The sequence below is a fragment of the Corvus moneduloides genome, chromosome 2, assembly GCF_009650955.1.
Source record: "Corvus moneduloides isolate bCorMon1 chromosome 2, bCorMon1.pri, whole genome shotgun sequence".
Classification (NCBI taxonomy): Eukaryota; Metazoa; Chordata; class Aves; order Passeriformes; family Corvidae; genus Corvus; species Corvus moneduloides.
In genome coordinates this window covers 119,673,345-119,694,263 of record NC_045477.1, presented here as the reverse complement: position 1 = coordinate 119,694,263, position 20,919 = coordinate 119,673,345, and the positions used below count along the sequence as shown (strand labels likewise).

The following is a 20,919-nucleotide window of genomic DNA, read 5'->3' as shown; positions in this document are numbered from 1 at the left end:
TTTAAAAATGGATGATTAACACAATTACTGCCTGGCACAGAGAGCACAGCTTTCCAGAGGCAGACAGCAGAATTCACAGCGAACGCTGAAATCAGATTACCTTGAAAGAGCTCCCTTGATCCAGGCAAGAGAAAATAAAATTGATACCTGGGAGCTTATTTCTCACCTGAATAACACATTTTCCTTTCTAAGCCTCGGACTGCATTGCAGTTGGCTGTGTGTGCACTCCAGCTCAGGTTTTCTGTGTTTTCCACACTAAAACACACAGGAGGGATTGATTTATTTGCATCCCACGACTCGTTCTCCAATCAACCCCAAGGTTGCTGAAGTGCCTGCTGAACAGTGCAAACACTGCTTAAAATAAGCATTTCTGCAGGCTGCTTTCTTTAGCAATGATTCACTCAACAGTAAATTAATTTGGTTTTCCTTTTGGACTTCCGTATAGGAACCAGCAGCATGGAGTACACCTATCGTGTTCCTGAGCACGGGATATTCTCCTCTTTTGAGGAACCCATGGAAACCAAGTAGATTTTTCTACCACTGCACCCGAAAACAGGTAACAAAGCAGGGATTTTAGCTCAGGTCTCCCATGTCAATGCTAAACCACGTAACTCTGTTTTTCTGCCTCGTTTTGGAGCCATTAGGATCAAGCACGGTTTCAAAATCCTGGCAGAAATATTTCCACTGAAACTTTATGTCAATTGCTGCTGAGTTTTACAACACCAATACATCCTCTTGCTAAAATAAGGATCTGATAATGCCAGTAATACACATTTCAGAGGTAATTATTTTAGTCACTTTTTTTTTTTCCTATTTCAGGTTCTAAAAATGTAGCAGGTTTAAATCTTTACCAGAGAGCATAAGTGATAATGAGCTGTAAATCCACAGAACTAAAATGTTGCTGGGAGCACTACTTATGACTTGTCAATCAGCATGTCTAAAAGTATATCAGGAGTCTAGAAAGTGATGGGATTTTTCCTCCATCTCATACATTAAACCATAGACTATGAACACAAAATTGCAGAAGTCTAGAAGTCTATACACCTTTTTTTTTTTTTTGATAATACTAGGAAAGGGTCATAAAAAAACATTTTTATTTATTGGCCAATGTGATGACTCAGTGACGACTTTTTTTTCTTTTCCAAATAAAGAGAAGAGCAGGCTAGCAAATGTGAGCTACTATTTAATCCTTTATTACGTAGTGTTTCGTATTCTGATCAATTTACTAATGAATTGGGAAGCCAATTCAATTGGCAGCCAGACACAAAAGCTACCAGCTACAGTCAAGAACAAGCAAATCCTTGTTACATGTCCTAGAATATTTAGGAATTTCTGTAAATGCATAAAATCAAGGGTCTTAATTGATCTTTATTATGTAGGAAGGTCTCAAGAGGCTGGAATGCTGCCTCAGTTTTATTCCCTGGGTTCTGGAGCACCATAACTCTATGATGTGGAACAATCTGTGAATTGTCCATTCCAGACAGAAGGAATTTTGAGCTATGATAGGTCAGCAGTGAAAATTCACATTCAGAGAGGACTTAAATAGCATTTCCAACTGCAGTTACTGCTTAGTGGGGAAAAAAAATTAGAAAGATAGGCTTTTTTCCAGAAGCACAATTCCCTGTCCATCATGTGTTAATATTTACCACAGCCATGACCCAGAAAGGAGTCTCAGTTTTTGTCTTTAGAGTTCATTAGTTGTGGTTCTAACACTCTTATCCTGGAATAATCCCAAAAGACCATTGATACACATAAAAAAGTGCAGAGTAGATCACCACCAACTGCTCGTGCCCAACACAAAAGAACAGTTCTGTTATTCCTGAATGGCAAGGACAGAGAAAACAGAAATAACAGAATCTTTTAGGGGCCAGTTCCTCATGTGGTTTATGTCAAATTGTGTAGGGTTTGAGGGCTAATGCAGCCACTTTTAATGAGGTATAAGAAACTGGACAGGGTTGCATAAATGAGAGGATGAAGTGGTCTGGGTACTCTGACAAAGAAAAATAATTCAAGATACACCTTTTCCACTCTTCTGCTTATTCCTCATTGTTGATGTGACTTGTCCCTTGAGAACCTCAGTCCTGAAAGGAGAGGTTTTCTCCAATATTTGCACATTTATGCCAGAGCACAACTAATTAAACACCACTTCACCAGGACCTTCACATTTGTTAGAGCCTGGCACGATCAAAAGCCGTTCATGTTAATGGTTTTATAGAAGTACACATGCTCATTTTGAAATTGCATGCCAGGCTTTGGTTTTTGAGGTTTTATAAAATTATTTGCCTATGATATTTTCTCAAAGAAGTTTATTTGCTAGAGACACCAGTAGAACATAACTGGTTCCAGATGTAAGATTCCTGGCTGATAAAATTAAATCACTTCAATTCTCTTTTCTGTGGAAATCTCATTGATCTGATCTGTGATCTCTTCCTTTGCCAGAAAACATTTTTGTGAATATTCTTTCTAAACATTCTCCCACTTACACACCCCAAGCTGATGAAAGCACAGGCAGAACTTGAAAGGAATATTGACTTTGTAGAAGCACATTTATTTTCATTAAGTCAGTTTTTCCAAGAGGGAATATGAGTCACTCCAGGTGTGTGAATCCAAGCTTCTTCCTGGCAGAGCTAAAGAAAAATTTCTCACGCAATTTTAGTCATCTCTGAGGATGAATATTTACATTTCTGGTGTGACTGAGGAAGGACAGAAAAGGGAACAGTAGGAGAAAAATAATTTAAAACACAGGTAAATTACTCTCCTCACTTTCAAACCAATTTTTTGAGACTGGCAAGTGCTGTGAGATGGGACCAGAGACAGCCCTGGGCAGAAGGGAGGACAGCAGGAAGACACAGCCTTTCCTCCAGAGGTGAGAGCTAGTGCTGCACTAGCTGTTAATGCAAGAGGAAAAGGCAAAAGAGAGAAATTTAAATTTTCCTGCCCTCCAGCCAAGAAAAATCTTCCACACATGGGTGGCCCAGAGCTGAAGTGCATACAGTAGCTAAATAGTTTGGATTCACTAATTCCACTTTGAAAATAAAGCATATGTGTTATCCAGGGATTTTTGTTGTTTTTTTTTTTCCCCTCTCCCCAGACGATCTTATTTCTGCTCTGTTTAGTTGTTGTTTCTAGGCATTACTAATTGTCATTCATGGCAAACGTAGTCAGCTGCTCACGGACCCAATTCCAAGAGGAAGCTGCAGGCTCTCCTTTTTTTTTTTTTTTTTTAGAAAAAAATATCCAGGTTAGTGCCAGAGGATCATTTCCTCATTCTAATAACCTCCTGTACCTCCTTTTCTCTTGAGAAGTACAGAAAATAGACATTGCAAACAACAGAGGACTGAGACACCTGCAAGATACAGGGAGATTTCAGAGACTGGACAGGACTAACTGCATGTGCTTCTTCCAAACTATTTACAGGGTTTGGGGGTAGTCTGGAGCTGCACCTGATACAAGCCATATTTTCCAACAAAAAAAAAAAGACAAAGAGACAATCAGCAATATCTCTCACTGTCCAACATGTAAGTGCTGATTCTGGGGGTAAAAAGAACTCAATTAGCAGTCAGTGATACAAACTAGATGCAGGCAGGTTGGAGAGTGGGATAACCTTGGGGTGAGGGTGTCCCCAGAATGAAAGACTTAAAAAGGGAAGGGGCTGCCCCAGCTTGTGAAGCTGTTCTTTCTCTTTTCCCCACTATCAGATAAGAACCATGTGCAGCCCCAACCACAACTCCTGCAACCACGAAGAATAACCTGAGCTAATCCTCCCTTCAAAACAGCACTCCCAGCTGCAGTCAAACGAACCAGCCAGCCCCAAATACACTGAGAAAGTGTGAAGGTCGGGGAGAGAAGCAGAGAAAGGTTTACACCCATTAAAACCAGCCAAGGAAGCGTGACTGCTCCCAGAAAGGGCAGTAGGTGTGCCAGGCAGAACACCAGCACTCTGACAAGTCTGCTGGTCCTCAGGGAACAAAGAATATGAAAATATTCAATGCCAAGCTTAAAAAGGAAGAGGAAGTCCATCAAATTTCTGTGCAAGCCTCAGGAGACTCAAACTGAGGTCAGAACTGCGTGTCAGCCATGTGTTCCTCCTCTTTCCCTCAAAGAAAGACCCTCTTCAAAATCCCTCTGTATCTGTTTGTAGCTGCCCAAAGGTGGGAAGTCAGACTGCTTACAGATATAATGAGCTCTGATTCAGTAGCATTGAAGAAGATTTTTATGCTTCAAACAGCAACAGTTCATCCTGTGCACCTGGATGGTGATTTCCTATCAACAGCAACCGGTTTTTGTATGAAGAACTCACAGAAAAACACGACTGAGGCACATGACACTGGAGACAATGGACAGTGTGGTGGGGCTTTTTTTGTACACAGGAGATGTGGATAGGTTGTCCCTTCCTTCTGAGCTTAAGTTTGCCTCTCCAATGCAAATCAGCACTGACCTCTGCTGCTGGACTCTTGGAATGTGTACTTCCCAAGGAAAGAGCAAGGGCGACGCAGTGACACAGAGGTGGCATTTTCCAAAGGGTTTTCATGCTGCTCACTAGGAATTCTTCTACATCCAGAGGCTCAAACCTCTAAGGGTATTTATATCCATCCAAAAGAGCACTTGTCAGGTGGGCAGGGGATGTGTTCCCACTACACAAACAGGGAGGTGGGTTAGAGACTTCAAGGGAATAGCTTGGAGTGCCTCGTCCAGCACAGCCATTTTGCCAGTTCCCACTTGGATATCTCTCCCCTGCTCCAAGATCACCTTTGCAAAGCTGATCTCTGTCTGGAGGACCACACAGAGAACACTAAATAAAAAAAAGAAAGCAGGCATGCAATTATCTCCCATGGAATACTTAATGCACTTCCCACACATGTTTTAGTGTATTTTGCAGTAACGTCCTCAGGTCACAATCTTAAGTAGCTTACCCAAGGCCAGGCAGAGTCTGAGGACCTGTCCACATGGGGATACTCAGGAAATGAATCTGAAATTAAACTTTTAAAAAGAATGAGCTAAGCAGCATCCTAAGCTCGCACTTTCATTTAGAATTAGAGCCTTAATTCAGCTTAGCCTAATTCTTTCAGCTCTAAAATGAGGATGGTGACACAAGCCTACTTCCAGATCTATTTATCTGGATCGGTTGAAGGTATTACTGCCTGCAGCTACTCATCACTGCCTTCCAGATGGAGGATTGTGCCCCACAAAACTCTGACAGCAGAGGGGTTCACAGGAGTGGTCCAGCTGCAATACAAACCAGGGGTTTGCATTCATCCCGTGTGGGATCAGGGGCAATTCCCCCTCCCAAACACGTAGCAGGAGACAGCCATAGGTTTTAAAGTCTTCAATCTGCACAGATGTTGGCAGAACAAACATCTGCCCACGATCTGTTCGGAGGGAGTAGAACTGAGGCAAAAGTGCTGATTGGTGAGCCAAGGGTGAGGGAAGGCTCCCAGGGCGGGGTCTCTGGCAAAGGATGAGGCTGAATTCATTGGCAGGGCATAGATTTTCTTAAATCATGAGATCTCAACATTCCATCACTGCCACACAACTGCATTTTGATAGAAGGAAGGTGCTTTTGGCTTCTCTGGCTTTAATTACAGAGGACTCATTCACCCCTCATAGTTTTACAGCTGGCAATAGATTGTAGCATGCCAGTCACCTCACAGGTAAAATTTTTTTCCTAGACAGCCTGAAAGGAGTAAAATAAGATGTTAAAGGAGCTCTGTGAATCTCTGACAGCTTTCCAGGTAAACAAAGGGAAGGAGAGAGAAGAGAAAACATCCTTTACATCCCTATACCCTTCCCACACCTGGGGTACAAAAAAGCAAAATCCCCCTAGACAGGTCTTGGCAACCCTGTGTTCAATCTGTTTCACACTTCCCCTGAGATAAATTCAGGAGAGGGAGAGAGGGGAAGAGCGGGGGAGGCTGTTCCATGATAGTGTTTTCTGCACTGTAGGATGGAAACAAACCAAGGGATTTAAATTTAACATCCTCCCTCTAAACTCCAGCCACTCATTACTATCAGACTCTGACAGAGGAAGACACTGGTGTCTACCTCCATATAAACAGAGGAGCCAGTTAACATATCCAGCTATGTAACACCTGTAAATATTTAATACTGAAAGCCAAAGTACCTCTTGTTTAAAAAATTTTAATGTTGTTATTGGGTTTTTTTCTCCAGTACTTAGAACTGAGTCTCATGAAATTAGACGACCTAAAGATGCAGGACCCCAAAGACCAAGAAAGCAAAGGTGCAGCTGAGCATTAATCTCTCAGCAGCACCAAGGTTATAATTTCAGTGTGTTCTCCATTCTACACCTTTGCTGGAGATTATCTCCTAGAGATGACATGCAAAAATAAACCTGGGGGAAAAAGGAGGGCAAAGCAGGTAGTAGGAGTAGAAACAACCTGCTCTCTCTCTCTACCCCACTCTCATACACACAGAAAATTTGTTCTGCAAAGAAGAGAGTCTCTGGACCAAAATACATTTTGGCTTTGAAAAAGGAGAGAATTATTTGGGGAAAATACTACTCAGAATGAGAACAGATTGAGGATTTAGCTGTACCAGTTTTTTGCCTTGGTAAGTTATGAGTTATGAGTTATGAATGGGACATGGGCTGAGCATATATTAACAAAAAATAAAAAGCTTGGAACCTTTTTCCCCTCTGTTATTTTTTGTAATCTCTAGCAACTTTCAGATCTTCTAGGAGGAACCTACCTATTTCTGGTCCTGTGCAGCAGAGTAGGAAAACAAAAAGCCCTTTCCCCCACATCCCAACGTTAAAAGGAACCGTAGTGGGTTTAATACAGAAAATCCATTAGGCACGGGGAAAGGCAGGAGCCTCCTATCAAGCTGCAAACAGGAATGCTTAAGCACAAGGCATTCAGGCGATGGAAATGCATTCAGAGCGTTTAGCACGTAGGATTAATCGAATTATAATTTAATCATCTGATCAAACACTAATTAGCATAATCACTTGAGGGGAAAAGCTGCCAGAGGAACAGACGAAGGAACACCTTGGGCACCCAGCACATTTTAATGACGTGAGATCGTGCACAGATAATTTTTTTTTCCCCCCTAATAAAACACAGCAGAGATTGAGGATCATGGTGCTGAAGAAGCAGTTTGAAGCACTCCTGGATCACATACAGTTCTCCAGCCTGAATGATATTGGAGCAGGGTCTGCAGGCTTTAGTTTATTCAGATTTAGGAGCTGTAAAAGCGCAGGAACACTCCACCACCCTGGCTTGCCTTGTGAAGACTCGAGCATGAGCACACACTTCAGCCCACTGTGTTTCCATTATAATCATCCCTTACTGTTTCCCCCAGAGTCTCCCACATGAATGTTTAACTATGGATCGCTCAGATGACCTTCAGGGATACAGCAAAGTATTAGCATCCTTTTACAAACTGCATTTGAAATAATTAGTCTAAATCAGCTGGGTTTCTTTGGCTCGGGGCGGGCGAGAACGGAAAAGCAAGAGATATTAAGGGAGCTTTGCTGTGTAATACTGTCTGGCTTTCCTGGCAAAATCACACCACTTTTGTAAAGCAGAAATCTGGAGAGACCAGGAAAATCAGCCCTGGTGTTAGCCCATGCAATCAAAGGATGAGATATATGGACAGGAGGAAGCCTGGAAGAATTGATGGGAAGGAGGAAGGGGAGAAGCAGGACTTGGGCAGGGAAAAAGGATCTTCAGAGGTGTCTCTTGTTTGATTTTTTTACACAAAACAACACAGTTGAATTACTCCTAATAAGTGGGTTTTCAAATGGATAATTCTTCTGGACATTAAAAATGTAATGAACTGCAACATTTATAGAGAAGATCATAAAATCTCTGAGATTAGAAGAGACCTCAGAGATCATTGAATCCAAGCACTAACCCAGCACTGCCAAGTCCACAATTAACCCATGTGCCTACATGCCACAAGATTGGGCTTGGAAAAAGTTTCCTACAATGTTATGTAAGGCAGCAAAATGAAGAGCTGCTTACCTACATTTTAAAGACACCAGATCATACAGGCTCAAGCGTGAGCTAATTTAAATTGATTGTATCCCTCTTACAGAGCTATTACTAATAATCCTTTCAGCTCCTCAGAATGAGTGTACATTAATAAAGTAAGGCAACCAGATACAGCACAGGGCAAATTTACCTCAGGGTTTGCCCATGCTGGGGACCCTCCTGTATGCAATCAATATTCAGAGTCTGGAAACTCTCAAGAAAGCAGGAAGCTCTCCTTTGCAGGTGATGATGCCAGAAAACATCTCAGCAATGGAGCTGTGTATCCCTTTAAAGCATTGTCACACTTTTAATTAAATGACTGGTGGATGAACTAATAATAGAATCATGGAATGGTTTGGGTTGGAAGGGACCTTAAAGATCATCCAGTTCCAGTCCCCCCACTGTGGGCACCTTCCACCAGACCAGGCTGCTCAGGTTGCCCAATTTTAAGGCAATAAATCAGTTTCTCACTGACATGAAGGTAAAACCATCATATTGCACACACTCCTGCCTCAAAGAGAGAGATCATATACCAGCACACATGGAGGCCACTTAATTAAAAAGTGAAAGTAATTCCATTTAAATTTAAAAAGTTATGGGTCTAAAATATGTTACTTGTTTAAAACGTCTACCTTTAAATTCCTGTTTGTTTCTTTCCAAGCAACAACTTAAAAGAAAACTCAGGAGATTTTGCATCTCCTCCCAAAAGCTGCAACATGGCAAAGTGGGAGGGACACAGACCTGGTAACATTACCTGAGACTGCACCGTCATCAGAGACAGGCTGGAACACAACAAACATCTCCCCAAACTCACCCCTAAATCTCTCTTCTCCTCCTGCCCACTGGAAGGTCCTGAGCCAAGTGAGAGCTGCAATCTTGAGTGAGCTCCCCACATCTTCCACTTCCCAACCCGTAAGAGCACCAGCACTGTGCCATGTCATGATGCCTTCATTTTCCACTTGGAAGCTGTTTAATACGTGCTACTTATTTTGTATAAAATTTTCTGAGCACCAGGCCAGCTGCACATGCCTTAGGAAATGGCAGAGCTGAGATGCTCAGCCAACCTTAACCCCTACCCCAATTATTCCAATGTGTGTCCACACCAGGGATTGAAAGCAGCAGAAACAGTGTGGGGAAGGAGAGCAACTGCATTACATGGTGAGCAAACAAGGCTGTTATCCTTGAACACAGACAAGAGAGAAACTCAATTTACTGACACCAAAAGTTCTCAAAACCTCTTGAAATTAAGTAGCAGTCAGATTACTATTATTTAGGAAAATATTTTTTAAAAAAATCTCATTAACTCCTTTTGAAATTACTAAAGCCCAGCATTCTTCTCTTCTTTAGAAACACATTTTGAGACGTGGTAGAAACGCTGTAATTGCTTTTATCCACTAGGGACTAACTTTTAGACTTAATAAATACGCACTGAACTGCTGCAGCTAGAGTGTCTTCAGACAGGCATTCCTTTTCCCTTGCATTGCCTCCATGTGTGCCAGTGGCTGGATATTCCAAAAGGCCTCCAGCTCCATCACCAGTGGGACAGGCACAGTTTGAGCACATGCAGTCACATCTCTCTGAAGCCACACTGCTCCTCAAGCATGAACGCAATGGATAAGGGCAAAAACTGGTGAAGAACAGATTTTTTGACAAGATTTTCACTCTAGACTAGGATAGAAAAGCTAAATCCTGAACCTTTCTTTCTTCCCCTGAAAAGAATTAAAAATAAACATTCCCTACTCCAGGCTGTGTTCCCACCATAACCATTCAGCGTTCCTCAGGACTTGCTAAGCAAGCAGCTCTCCAATTTGTTGTAAGGACAAAAAGCTGCTCTCCAGTGGGGAATTGAGGACCTGCTCCTCCTGCAGCCAGCAGTGCTCCCAGCATTCACACCCAGGGAGGCTCCAGGAGTGGGGCTGGGTGTTCAAGCACAGGCACTGAGAGACCCCATTGCACCAAACCTGAGAGTTCCCAACAGCTGAACAGCAAATTACCACTGCCAGGCGTCTTCTGAAAGCCTGACAGCTCAGGCTCTTTTTCCAAGGATTAATTATCTCCCTCCTGCCCAATGAAGGAGCTCAGCTCCTTCCTCCTTGGTTCAGATAAGGAACTTGCACTTCCTACCCTACAGCCTCACTGGCATTCATAGGATTGTTTTCCATCCTTGATCTCCCACACTCCCCCAAATCCATTTGCCTGAGGGGAAGAGCTTTTAGGGATGGGAGAAATACTTACCCTACCAAAATAAATAACTAGGAAAAAATGTGAAGACAGGCACTAGGCCTCAAACTAAGCCTACAGCAGAGATGAAATAATGGGGTAGAAAAGAATGAAAGAAAGATCTGAATGCAGGGTAGTTGGGACTTTGAGCTCCCTGTCCCCAGGCACACAGCAGGGTCATGCTCTGGCGCAGAGCAGTAGCCAAGACAGAGCACTGGGTAGTCCCAAAGCCACATTCTGTCATGTTCTCCACCCACAGCTCACAGGGGAGCAGTCTCAGCTTCGTCTTCCCCACTGCAAGCCAAAGCCAAGACCTCAAGGCTCTTCACCATAATCTGTCCAGCTCAAATTTGGCCTTCAGAGACTGCCCTCCTGCTGTCCCACAGGGATTCATCACACCTTACATCACTGTCTGGATACCTGTGGAGTTCCAACTCACCCTTGTCACTTCCTTTACCCTCCCCACTAAAAATCATGTTCATACCCCTGTCCTTCCCTCTCCCCTAAGTATTCATTCTGCATTTTATAGATATATATCCACAAAACGCTGAGGACCAAAACGTTCAGCCACAGCTGCCACAACAAAAACTATGGTAATCATCACTTACCACTCAAGTCCCATAGTGGAATGAACCTCACTCTCTGTGCTTGAAATGATGAAAATCTGTTTTCCAGAACCCCTACACAACAGGGCTGGGGAAAAGGTTGTCATTGTGGAAGAGAAACCTTGAGGTCACACAACAAAACTAGAAAGAAAGATACAAAGGAAAGCTTCCTAAATAAATACAGCTAAAAGCGTGAACTAGAATAATGCAAGTATTACTGCAGACATTTGAAAGTCACTTAAGGCTGCAAAAAAACCTCTCTGCATTGGATGTCTGCAAACATAACTAGAGAACTTCTCCTTCAATGACAGCTTCCCAAATTACTTCCTTCATATCATGACACAGCAAACACTTTGCTTTGTACTTCACAACTGCAGTTGCAACACAAATTATGGTTGACCTGTCTAGAAATAATATGTGAAGTGGCTTTTAAACTGCCCCACAGAAAAGCCACCTAATGAGAGGGAAAATTTCAGGTGGACAATGCATAGTGTGGGTGGTGAACCACTTTGCTGTTTAAGCTGAGGTCCACCTAAAGCTTATTTGGCTTGAATGACATTTGTTCTAGCAAGATCCCATTCCAGGGACATCTGAATCTGCTTTTCATAACAAAAAAGGACTTTGTCAAGGACTTGTTCTGTCCTCAGCTCAAGCCAGGAGTGTTCTAATAGCTTGTCACATGCTCACCTCATAATTATCAAGAGACTGACTTTATGCACTCACAGTATTTTTCTGAGTTAGGGCCAAAATTCCTTTATAAAACTCACAGAGAAAAACCCAAATACTTCAGAAGGTAATATCATAAAACAATAACAAACAAACAAACTCCAAAACACAATTATTTCTGATAGAAACAATTACACAAGAGAATTTAACAGAAGCCAGAGCCTGCACTTTATGCATCACTTTTCCATGGCCTGGGAAAAAAAAGCAACCAAGTAGATTTGGGTGCACTCAAATCCTACCACAAGATTTGTGGGGTCCAGTGTAACAACACATGGATTCCTCCAAGCCTGCACATTTCAGCATCCCAGCAACTCTTCCCAGCTAAAACAGGAGCCAGTTTAAACAAAAACCACAGGTCAAAGACTGACATTTGTTATTTGGACTCCACACTATCTACTAAACCTCTAGAAAACTTTACTGAACAACAAATTGCTATCATGGAGACCCTCCTAAAGAACAGAGCACAGAACAAGCTCTCCCACAAATTCCTGAATTCTGTGGCACCTAAAAACTGGAGCCACTGGGGACTGCCACTCTGTAGTGCTGAGAGACAAACACCCTGAGTGTGCAGGCTCAGCATAAGCCACTCAATTTGCAAAACCACATGAGAGGATTTCACGCCAACAGATATTTATATAGACACAGCAACCCTACAATCTTATCTATAGAATCACTGTGAGTAGATTATGTAGATAGGCAACTATTTGCAGCTCCAGTGCTGCATAATTATATTCTAGCTGCATTGAAATAGCCCCGGTCACTTCAAGAATATGTTTCTGATATTCTTAAAAACACTGGAGGGGCCTCCCAAAATTACTCCAGAAATTTAGATGGCAGAAAGTTACTGAGAATAATTTTTAGCCTAGTGCAAACATAAATCTTAAGCCACAAATCTTCTGCATGGGATTACCGTGTAATTAATTGGAAGAAAATAGCACCAAGCGCACTTGGACAGCAAAGCAAGTGCCAAATTTTCCATACGCAGTAGGTTTTAAGCAACTACAAGCTATGCAGATTTACATATGTATGCATTTGTGTGCAGAAATATGTTTATTTTAAAATCTCAGAAGGAACTCTATCCCTGACAAACTACTCTGAGAGCCACACGAGCAGGATCTCCAAGAGAATACATGGAGAGGCAGCAGGCTAAAAATTCCTCAGGTGATCCCTGTGTGTGCCTTTGTCTCTGCCACGTGGATGTGTAGCAGAGAGCTATTTTCAGCTGTGCTCTTGGGCTGCCCCATGGCCCAAACTCCTGCATTTCCAAGGGCTCTGTCCTTCTGGAAGCTTCAGCAGGAGCACATCAGTGATGCAGCTCGGGTGGCCAGGCTGCTCCCTCCCTCCATGCTGAGGGAGCTCCAGGGATGCTGGTGTTTAGTATGGAGGTGACTCTCCTTCTCAGAGCCTTTGCATTTAAAAATGGCTTTCTATAAATAGGATTGCTGGCTCACTCTTAAGTCTTACTCCCTGCTTTCTGAGCAAAAATAGCTTAAATAGGGATGCTGGGAGGACTTGCTAATCTCTGTCAGCCTGTCTGTCCCTCCACTTGCCTTTCTTTCCTTTGTCAAAGCAGATCATAACATTTCTTGCCCATTCCACTACGAAAGGTATAGATTGGTGTACCCAACTTTTTCTGATGAGTAATCCAATGCCCTGATGGAAAAAAAAAAAAAAAGTACTCACGAGGCAAGAAGATTTTTTTTGTGAATGGCAGTATCCAAAGACAAGCAATGACAGGAAAAGCTCCCAGTGCTAACAAGTGCCTGAGGAATCAGTGGCTTGTTCTTGAAGATGATCTCTTCAGTGCTCTAAAATATTGAGCTGTGAAAGGCTTTTATTATGAAATACATTCCATTTTATGTTATTTTTATTTTTGAAAACACCAAATGTTTGATGAAATGTTTTCAAGGGGCAGGGAGGTGAAGACTGAGAAGATAAAGTTTCTTTTGAAGAATTACAATTTCAGATCTTAATTTCATTGATTTCATAACAGCTTAAATGAAAAGAAAGTGATGATTAAATAGAAATATGAAATAACTCAAAATATATTGTGAAACAAGTAATTTAACTGCAGACACCTACACATTCCCCTTGAAATAATTAAATATTCTGATGTATAGACCTATGTTGCTTAAATGGATTTTTGTAGTCTATCTAGAGTTTCGATGACTCAAAAGAAATAACACATTAAAAATGTCAAAAAAAATGTACCTTAGAATAATTAAGGTGAATATAATGTTTTACTCCCTTCTTCAGCTTTTAAAGTAGAAGATGGAATTAGTCTTTCCTACTGCAAATCTGAAAAACTCCTAGACCAAGAGATTGATAAATGGCATGTGCCAAATAAAATCAAAGGGTAAATGAGTGGTATGTTGAAACAGCCCTTTATCCTACACACATCTTAACTTTTTAATTAAACTTCGTGGAGAAAGCGAAAAAGTCCATATATTTTGCTTCTCAATCCATTGTCCCAACCTCCCACCCCCAGAAAGATGGTTCATTTTGTTGTTTTCTGCTTTTTTTTTTTTTTTCACTCCAATGTTTTATTAAATAGTAAAGGAGATTATTTCCCCACCCCAAACAACCCCGTCGCCTGAGAGGGCAGCATATTGTTAAAACTCTCATTCAGGCAAAGACACCAAAAGTGAGGCCCAACTTGAGCCCAGCTGCTCCCAAAAACAGAGGCTTGCACAACTCATGAGCTGGAGGAACTTTCTGAAAGAGCTACTCACCAAAACTCATGAGATTTTCCCAAATAATTCAAATTATCAGTATGTTATGCGACAAAAGTTTACTCAAGAACGAACAAAATTAAAACCCAGCTTCTAAGCTTTTCCAGATGTGGCAGCACTGAGGAAATTTCACTGAAATACATCCCAAATCCTGTTTTCATTTCAGGGCTCCTCACTTCAAGAGAGCCCTGGAGGGGCTGGAGCGTGTCCAGGGCAGGGAAGGGAGCTGGGAAGGGGCTGGAGCCCCAGGAGCGGCTGAGGGAGCTGGGAAAGGGGCTCAGGCTGGAGCAAAGGAGGCTCAGGGGGGACCTTCTCATTCTCTAAAACTCCATGAGAGGAAGGTGGAGCCAGGTAGGGGTTGGGGTCTTTCCACAATGGCAACAAGAGACAGAATGAGAGGAAATGGCCTCAAGTTGCACCAGGTAGGTTTAGATTAGGTTTTAGGAAAAATTTCTTCATGGAAAGGGTTGTCCAGCCTTAGAACAGGCTCTCCAAGGACATGGTGGAGTCACCATCCCTGGAGGTATTGAAAAGACCTGCAGATGTGGCACTTGGGGACAGGGCTTAGTGCTGGGCTTGGCAGTGCTGGGGGAACAGCTGGACTCAAAGGTCTTTTCCAACCTAAACAATTCTGTGGTTGTATAAAACCACAGTGAAGAGCTGTAAGCAGCAATAAAGCTCTATTTAAGATGGTTTAGGGGTTTGTTTTCACAATTTGCAGAAAACAACTTCTCTTTAAACCACTCCCAAAAACACCTTCACTGTCACACACATCTGCTGTCCAGCGCTACAGGAAGAAGACACAGCATCCACCAGTTTTTAGTGACTATTGATAGTAAAACACGGACAAAATGCCTCTTTGAGCTCTCTGTGTGCTCCCACAGCTTTGGAAGAGACACATTCTGAGGTTTGCTGCCCACTAGTGTCCTGTGGCTCCAACTCCAGCACAGCCACTGCCCACGCCACGGGAGGAAATCCGCCTCCGAGAGCCCCAGCACCTGGGGGAGCAGCACACCCCGAGCACAGGAGAAACACACCTTTTGAAACAGATATAGGTATCCCAATGTCCTCTGGCTGCCCAGCAATAACAGTTTTTCTCCCCTTGGCATTTGGTGATTAATTAATAGCTATTCATATCTCGGGTAGCACCGGATTAAAAACACGCTGAGCTGTGCTGTGCCATCCACACACAAACACCGAGCTGAATGCTTCCTGCACATCCACCCAACTTCCCAAGGTGAGGATCTGGTTGCACAATTCCACACAAGCTATGCAGGTATCTCAGTATGTTTCTACAAAGAGAGCAGTTTGCTCTTTTGATCGGATGTTGCATCCCCAGCACTGAGAATCAACATTTTCTTTGGAGAGTCTCAGCGCCACCATCGCTCTGGCTCCTCATCCTCCAGCCTAACCCCTGCTCTCAGTTCAGTGTGATCCTTCTCCATCTTCCAAAATGCTGCTAAAACCCATATTGATAGATACACGGCAGGGAGAGGATTCAAACAGGAAATCATTTTAATGGAAATTTATTTTTAGTGTCATCTGTGCTGTATTGGTGCCTCCCGATGCTCGATTGATTTCAGAAGAGCATCTGTGGACAACAGGCATGTAAGAAATGCAGCCAGAGAGAAGCCTGGAAATGGGTTCAGCATATCCACAGCAGAGACTGAGTGATACTGAAAGATCCTCATTTCTGAAAGCAGCATCTGAACGAGCTTGATCCCAGTCTTTACAAAAAAGAGGCAGGATTTTGAAGGAGGCCATTCTCCCCTCAGAGCCTCCCCTGCCTTTTCTCACTGTAATTAATGAAATGCCCCATTATTAATTATGACCAGGCTACAGCAGACTTTTGCTGCTCATTTGAAACGCTCACTTCTGGAATCCTGAGGTAAAGTAACAGGGAAGGTGGTGCAGGTAGAGTAACCCTGAAAGGCAACTCGAAAGCATTGCTCAGGGTTAGAACTGCATGACTCAGGCTTTCAAGGTAGTGAATTCAGCTGCAGAGCTCCCACTGATGTCTGTATCATCCCACACACCTTCCAGGGCTGCAACGCATTTATAGTTAACAGTTACCTGTATTCTTATGGAACTCACAGCAACGAGAGTTTAAAACCCTCACAAAATACATAAACTTTAACCAGGTATTTGGGGAGGTTTTGTTTCAGGCTTCAGAAATACTAATTGGATGAAGGAGCGTGTCAGTACTTTATTGTCCCCAGAAGGAAGCTATTTCACAAACATAAAACCTTCCCAGTGACACTGCTCTTACCTAATTTGACAAAATGTATTTGTGCTGAGTGACTGTAGGGAAATATGGGGGCCTACCTTGTTATTGCTATTCAGATGATTTCCAGAAATTAAGCCCAAGATTACAACTGCAGAGTTAAACCTTTGGGTTTATTTTTAACCTATTTCTCCCCTCAGGAAAAAAAAAAAAAAATCAAAACCAACACGAACATGAACAGTCTTACAGGTTTTAAAGTTAAAATCAGAATGGGATGTAGCACAATGGAAAACCACTTGTACCTGTGCTTGTGTTTTAAGCAAACATGGTGTGGTTCCATAAGGGGTTAGAAAAGGCAATGGCAGAAACCAAGCAGAAACCTGCCCCCCCCACCAGGTACAGTCATAAAAGAATCCTGCCTGTCACACAATGGAGTTCAGATGAAGTTATAGATAGAATAATGAAAATAAATGTGTAAGTGACATATCTATTTATATATGCAGTCATTTCCTACAAAGAGATACATATCTGATATGACACTGCATTAAAATCTGAAGTCCTTTAAAAATATTATTGTCTGACTCTTGACTCTGATAAAACGGCCCTAATAAGTCCTAATAAATGTTACCAGTGCATAAAACCATTTTTTTCAGTCTTAACATGAAGGTAGGTGCCATTTTTTCAAAGATTTCCCTTAAAAAGACCTTAAAAATATGCATTTTGACAATCAAGTATGATGTCAAAAACAAACAGACTCCTTAAGTTGCAAAGAATGGCTGAACCACCCACTACATGTTTTCAAAATGCTTTCATCTTAGAATATTACTGTACACAAAACCATTTAATTTTAGTCCCCCAGGAGTCACAAATGTACAGATGTTGCTGTGTGGCAGCACAGAATCCATGCAGATGCATCTGTCATGTACACATTACACTCTTCAGTCTTCGGGAGACAAATTCAGGTTTGACTGTGATCCAAAAACACATGGAAACTGAAAGTGAAATTACTACTGACTTCATAGATCAAGGAATAAATGAAAGTGATTTTCATGGTATTTCGACCTCATAAAGCAAAAATTATTCTGGTCTTCAAAAAACCCTTGCAAGGAGGACTAACTAGGTTAGAAGATAGAATTTATAGCATCAATACAGTAGGAAAAAAAAATCTGCTTTTTCTTTTTTTTTTTTTAAATAAGATTTCTGGACAGAAACAGCATTCAGTTCTATGCAAATTTAGTTTTAAATGAATAGCACCAGTCAGAGCACACTTCCAGGCTGATTCTTTCTGTCCTATTAACAGCAAATCTCTCCCTCCAAGGTATCTGGCTACAGAGGTTAGAGAGAAGGCACAGTGCTGCTGCCTGTCAAAAATAAATAAATAAATAGATAGATAATTTCTTAATGTTAAAACTTGTTGCAGTTTCCTTACTGCCAAAAAGAAATGCAAAAAATTTCCAAGTTTACACTTTGAGGGGTTTTCACTCCTTTTGTATTCTGTGGCATGCAGAAGACGAAAATGTTTTTAAGGTCACTCTAAATCCACATATTTAGGATTCACCTCCTAATTTCTGACCTCCCCAGCTCCTCACACTGGACCAGCCATGCCTGTCGATGCATTTTCTCGTCCAGTGTCTACTTAAGATGTGAAGGCACCCTCATCCAGCATTCATCCCTCACGCTCTGCCAGAGGTTCAATTATTTCCATCCTTCAGGAAAACCTCACACTTTGCCCTGTGCTCCTCTCTCATTCATTCCACACAAGAAACGTTTTCCCCGTTCCACCTGCTTTGCCTATTTCGAGCATTGTGTGTTTAATCTGATTTATCTGCCAGGATGGGAAGCATTACAGGCAATGTTTCGTCCTCGGATCTGAGAAAGAGAAGGCAATGCAATAGATAGCTGGCACCCCAGCATAATTTGTTTTCTGTCCTTAAAACTGCAATGCTAAACGTGCATTTTTAATAAAACTTAAGCAATTTCAGCATATTTTTACACATGCCATGGTTTTCAATCACATTTATCTAAATGTTCCAAAATACCCCAATCCACTATTAAAAACGCACAGAAACTGCAATAAATGTTTGTCAATCAAAGAGTTGGCAGAAGGAAAAAAAAAAAAAAAAAAAAAATAGCAGGTTTACCCTTATTCTATCCCGACTCTAATTTCCCCTTCCTAACTTTATAATCGACTAAAAGTCTTCAACATCTCCAGATGATGTAATGCTTATCCGTGCATATTTTTACATAAATGAGTGAGGGAAAAAAAAATGCAGAGCAGGTACCTTCCCGGAGAAATGATAAAAGTGAAATAAATTCAAAATTCTACTTCATAAATATGTGTAGAAGCATAAGGTAAAAGCAGAGGGCAATTTAAAAAAAAAAAAAAAAAAAAAGTGAAAGGAAGCAATATCTGAATGCGACCGCTTAGGATGCAAGCCCTTCGAATTATCCCCGTGTACTCTGACGGGTTTATACGGCACTTGGCAAAAATTCTATACTTTTCCAGACGAGAAAGAAAGAAAAAGCGCCTCTCTGCCTCCTTGCCTCTGCAAGCACCGTCTCATTCCGAAGGAGGCAGGCACGGAGGGACGTGGCTGGGTTCCGAGCTGTCACTTTGCGAGGTGAGCGACTTTAAGCGATCACGGCGCTCTCGCTCCTCGCCCTTCTCCCCGCGGCTCCCGCAGCCAGCGCGACGCTCTCGGCACAAAAGCCACCACCGAGACCCGCTCCCCTTCCCGGCCGGCAGGAGGGGAAGGATGGGGACAAGGGAAGGGATCCCCGCGGCGGGGCTCACCATGCGAGATGCTGTGGAGCAAGGCGACGGCCAACATCCACATGCCCCCGCCGCTCCCCCGCTCCCCGCTCCGGGCTCGCCCTCGCCCGCCGCGCCCACGGCCGGGCCGGAGCTGGCAGGCAGCGCGCACCGGGTCCGGCCGCCCTCGCCTGGCTCGGCTGGTGGCTGCTCGGAGCCTGCGGGGCCGCTCGTCCGCCCAGCGAGCGCTCAGCCCCGCCTGCAGCCCCGCGGCTCCGCCGACACTCGCCCGGCGCTCGGGCGGGGGAAGAGGCGGCCGGCGGCGGGGGCGGGGGGCGGGTGCGCGGCGGGGCCCAGGTGTGTCCTTGGCTCGGGGAGGCGCCCGCAGGGCGGCGGGGGCAGGGCCACAGGTGACAAAATCCTCCGGCGCGGCCACACCAGCATCCCCGGCAGCAGCGGCGGCCGGCCCCGAGCCGCGGCGAGCCGGCTCCTCGCACGCCTCCTCCTCCTCCTCCACCTCCTGCTCCCGCTGCTCCTCACACGGCTCCCCTCGGCCCGGCGGCAGGCGGGCGGGCAGGCGGGCACATCTTCCTCCCTTGCCTGCTTCTTGCCTCGCTCTGCTCGCCCTGCTCGCCTCGCTCTCCGGCAGCTCGGAGCGCACGGAGCCCGCTGCTCACCTCCCCTGCCTCCCGGCGCGGCGGAGGGACCAGCGCTAACCCCAGCCCTCCGCAGTCTTAAAGCACCACCAGGTCCGCACAGTGGAAAAACCCAAGACCAATAGAAGAAGGCAGCAGAATTTCCTGCCTCTCAATAGTTGGCTGAACTGCTGCCGTTTGGCATCGGCTGAGTTGTATATGACTAATGTGTTGACAAGTCGTGTGGGGGGACTGGAGGAGGGGGCCTTTCTAGAAGGTCACAGCCCAGACAGGCGAGTGCATCAAATAATTGACTGAGATTCTGTGCACCACCGAAGGAAAATACATACACACACACACACACACACACACATCTTGCAGTGCTTGCACAGGTCCAGATACTATTTGGCCTTTCATCTGCGTCTGTTTCTGTGGGGAGACATTTTTTTCCCCCTGTAGTGAAAGAGTAAATTACAGTCTTTCTAACTAAAAGCAATTTCTGCATCTATTCTTTCTTCACATCTGTGATGTGAAGGTTGGTCTAAAAAGGAAAAGGGAAAAAAAGAAAAAAGGGGGGAAAATATTAAATGAAGACAGCTGAAAAAAATCAATATTGTGAAATACATAACAGCATTAGGACAACTCTGGATTTAAGCTGTAAAATGAAAACCAAACACAACAAAGCAATAAGGAATCTCAACCTGCAGAATCCCCAGTGCTTTACCAACAGGATGACTTCACATTTGGGGGACAGCATTTTTTTAAGAAAATGCTTTATAGCACCAGACATTGCCCCGCTGCCAACACCCTACCTTGTGCACTGCAATGAAATCCAAGAAAGGACGTCCCCCAGAAAGACACTGGGATGGACATCTGCAGAAAGCTCAGCAGCCAGAACTGTGCAGGGAAGGAGATCTGTCTGTAGATGTATCTGAAGCCATAGAGCACAGATCAGAACATGTCCCTGAGGCATTGTAGAAGGCCGTTCTTTCTAATTCTTGTGAAAATCAAACTGAGGGATAGTGGAAGCCATC

At 43.5% G+C, this 20,919-nt stretch overlaps 1 protein-coding gene across 2 annotated transcripts in view; it reads right to left on the bottom strand.

The window, feature by feature from the left end:
- DSCAM (DS cell adhesion molecule) overlaps positions 1-19,389 on the bottom strand; it is a 439,089-nt gene extending 419,700 nt beyond the window's left edge. For both annotated transcript variants that reach the window (XM_032101087.1, XM_032101088.1), the window contains exon 1: positions 19,293-19,389. In XM_032101087.1, the coding sequence (XP_031956978.1) occupies positions 19,293-19,335 (43 nt within the window). In that variant the 5' untranslated portion in view covers positions 19,336-19,389. The remainder of the gene's footprint in view (positions 1-19,292) is intronic.
- Positions 19,390-20,919: the final 1,530 nt, after the last annotated feature.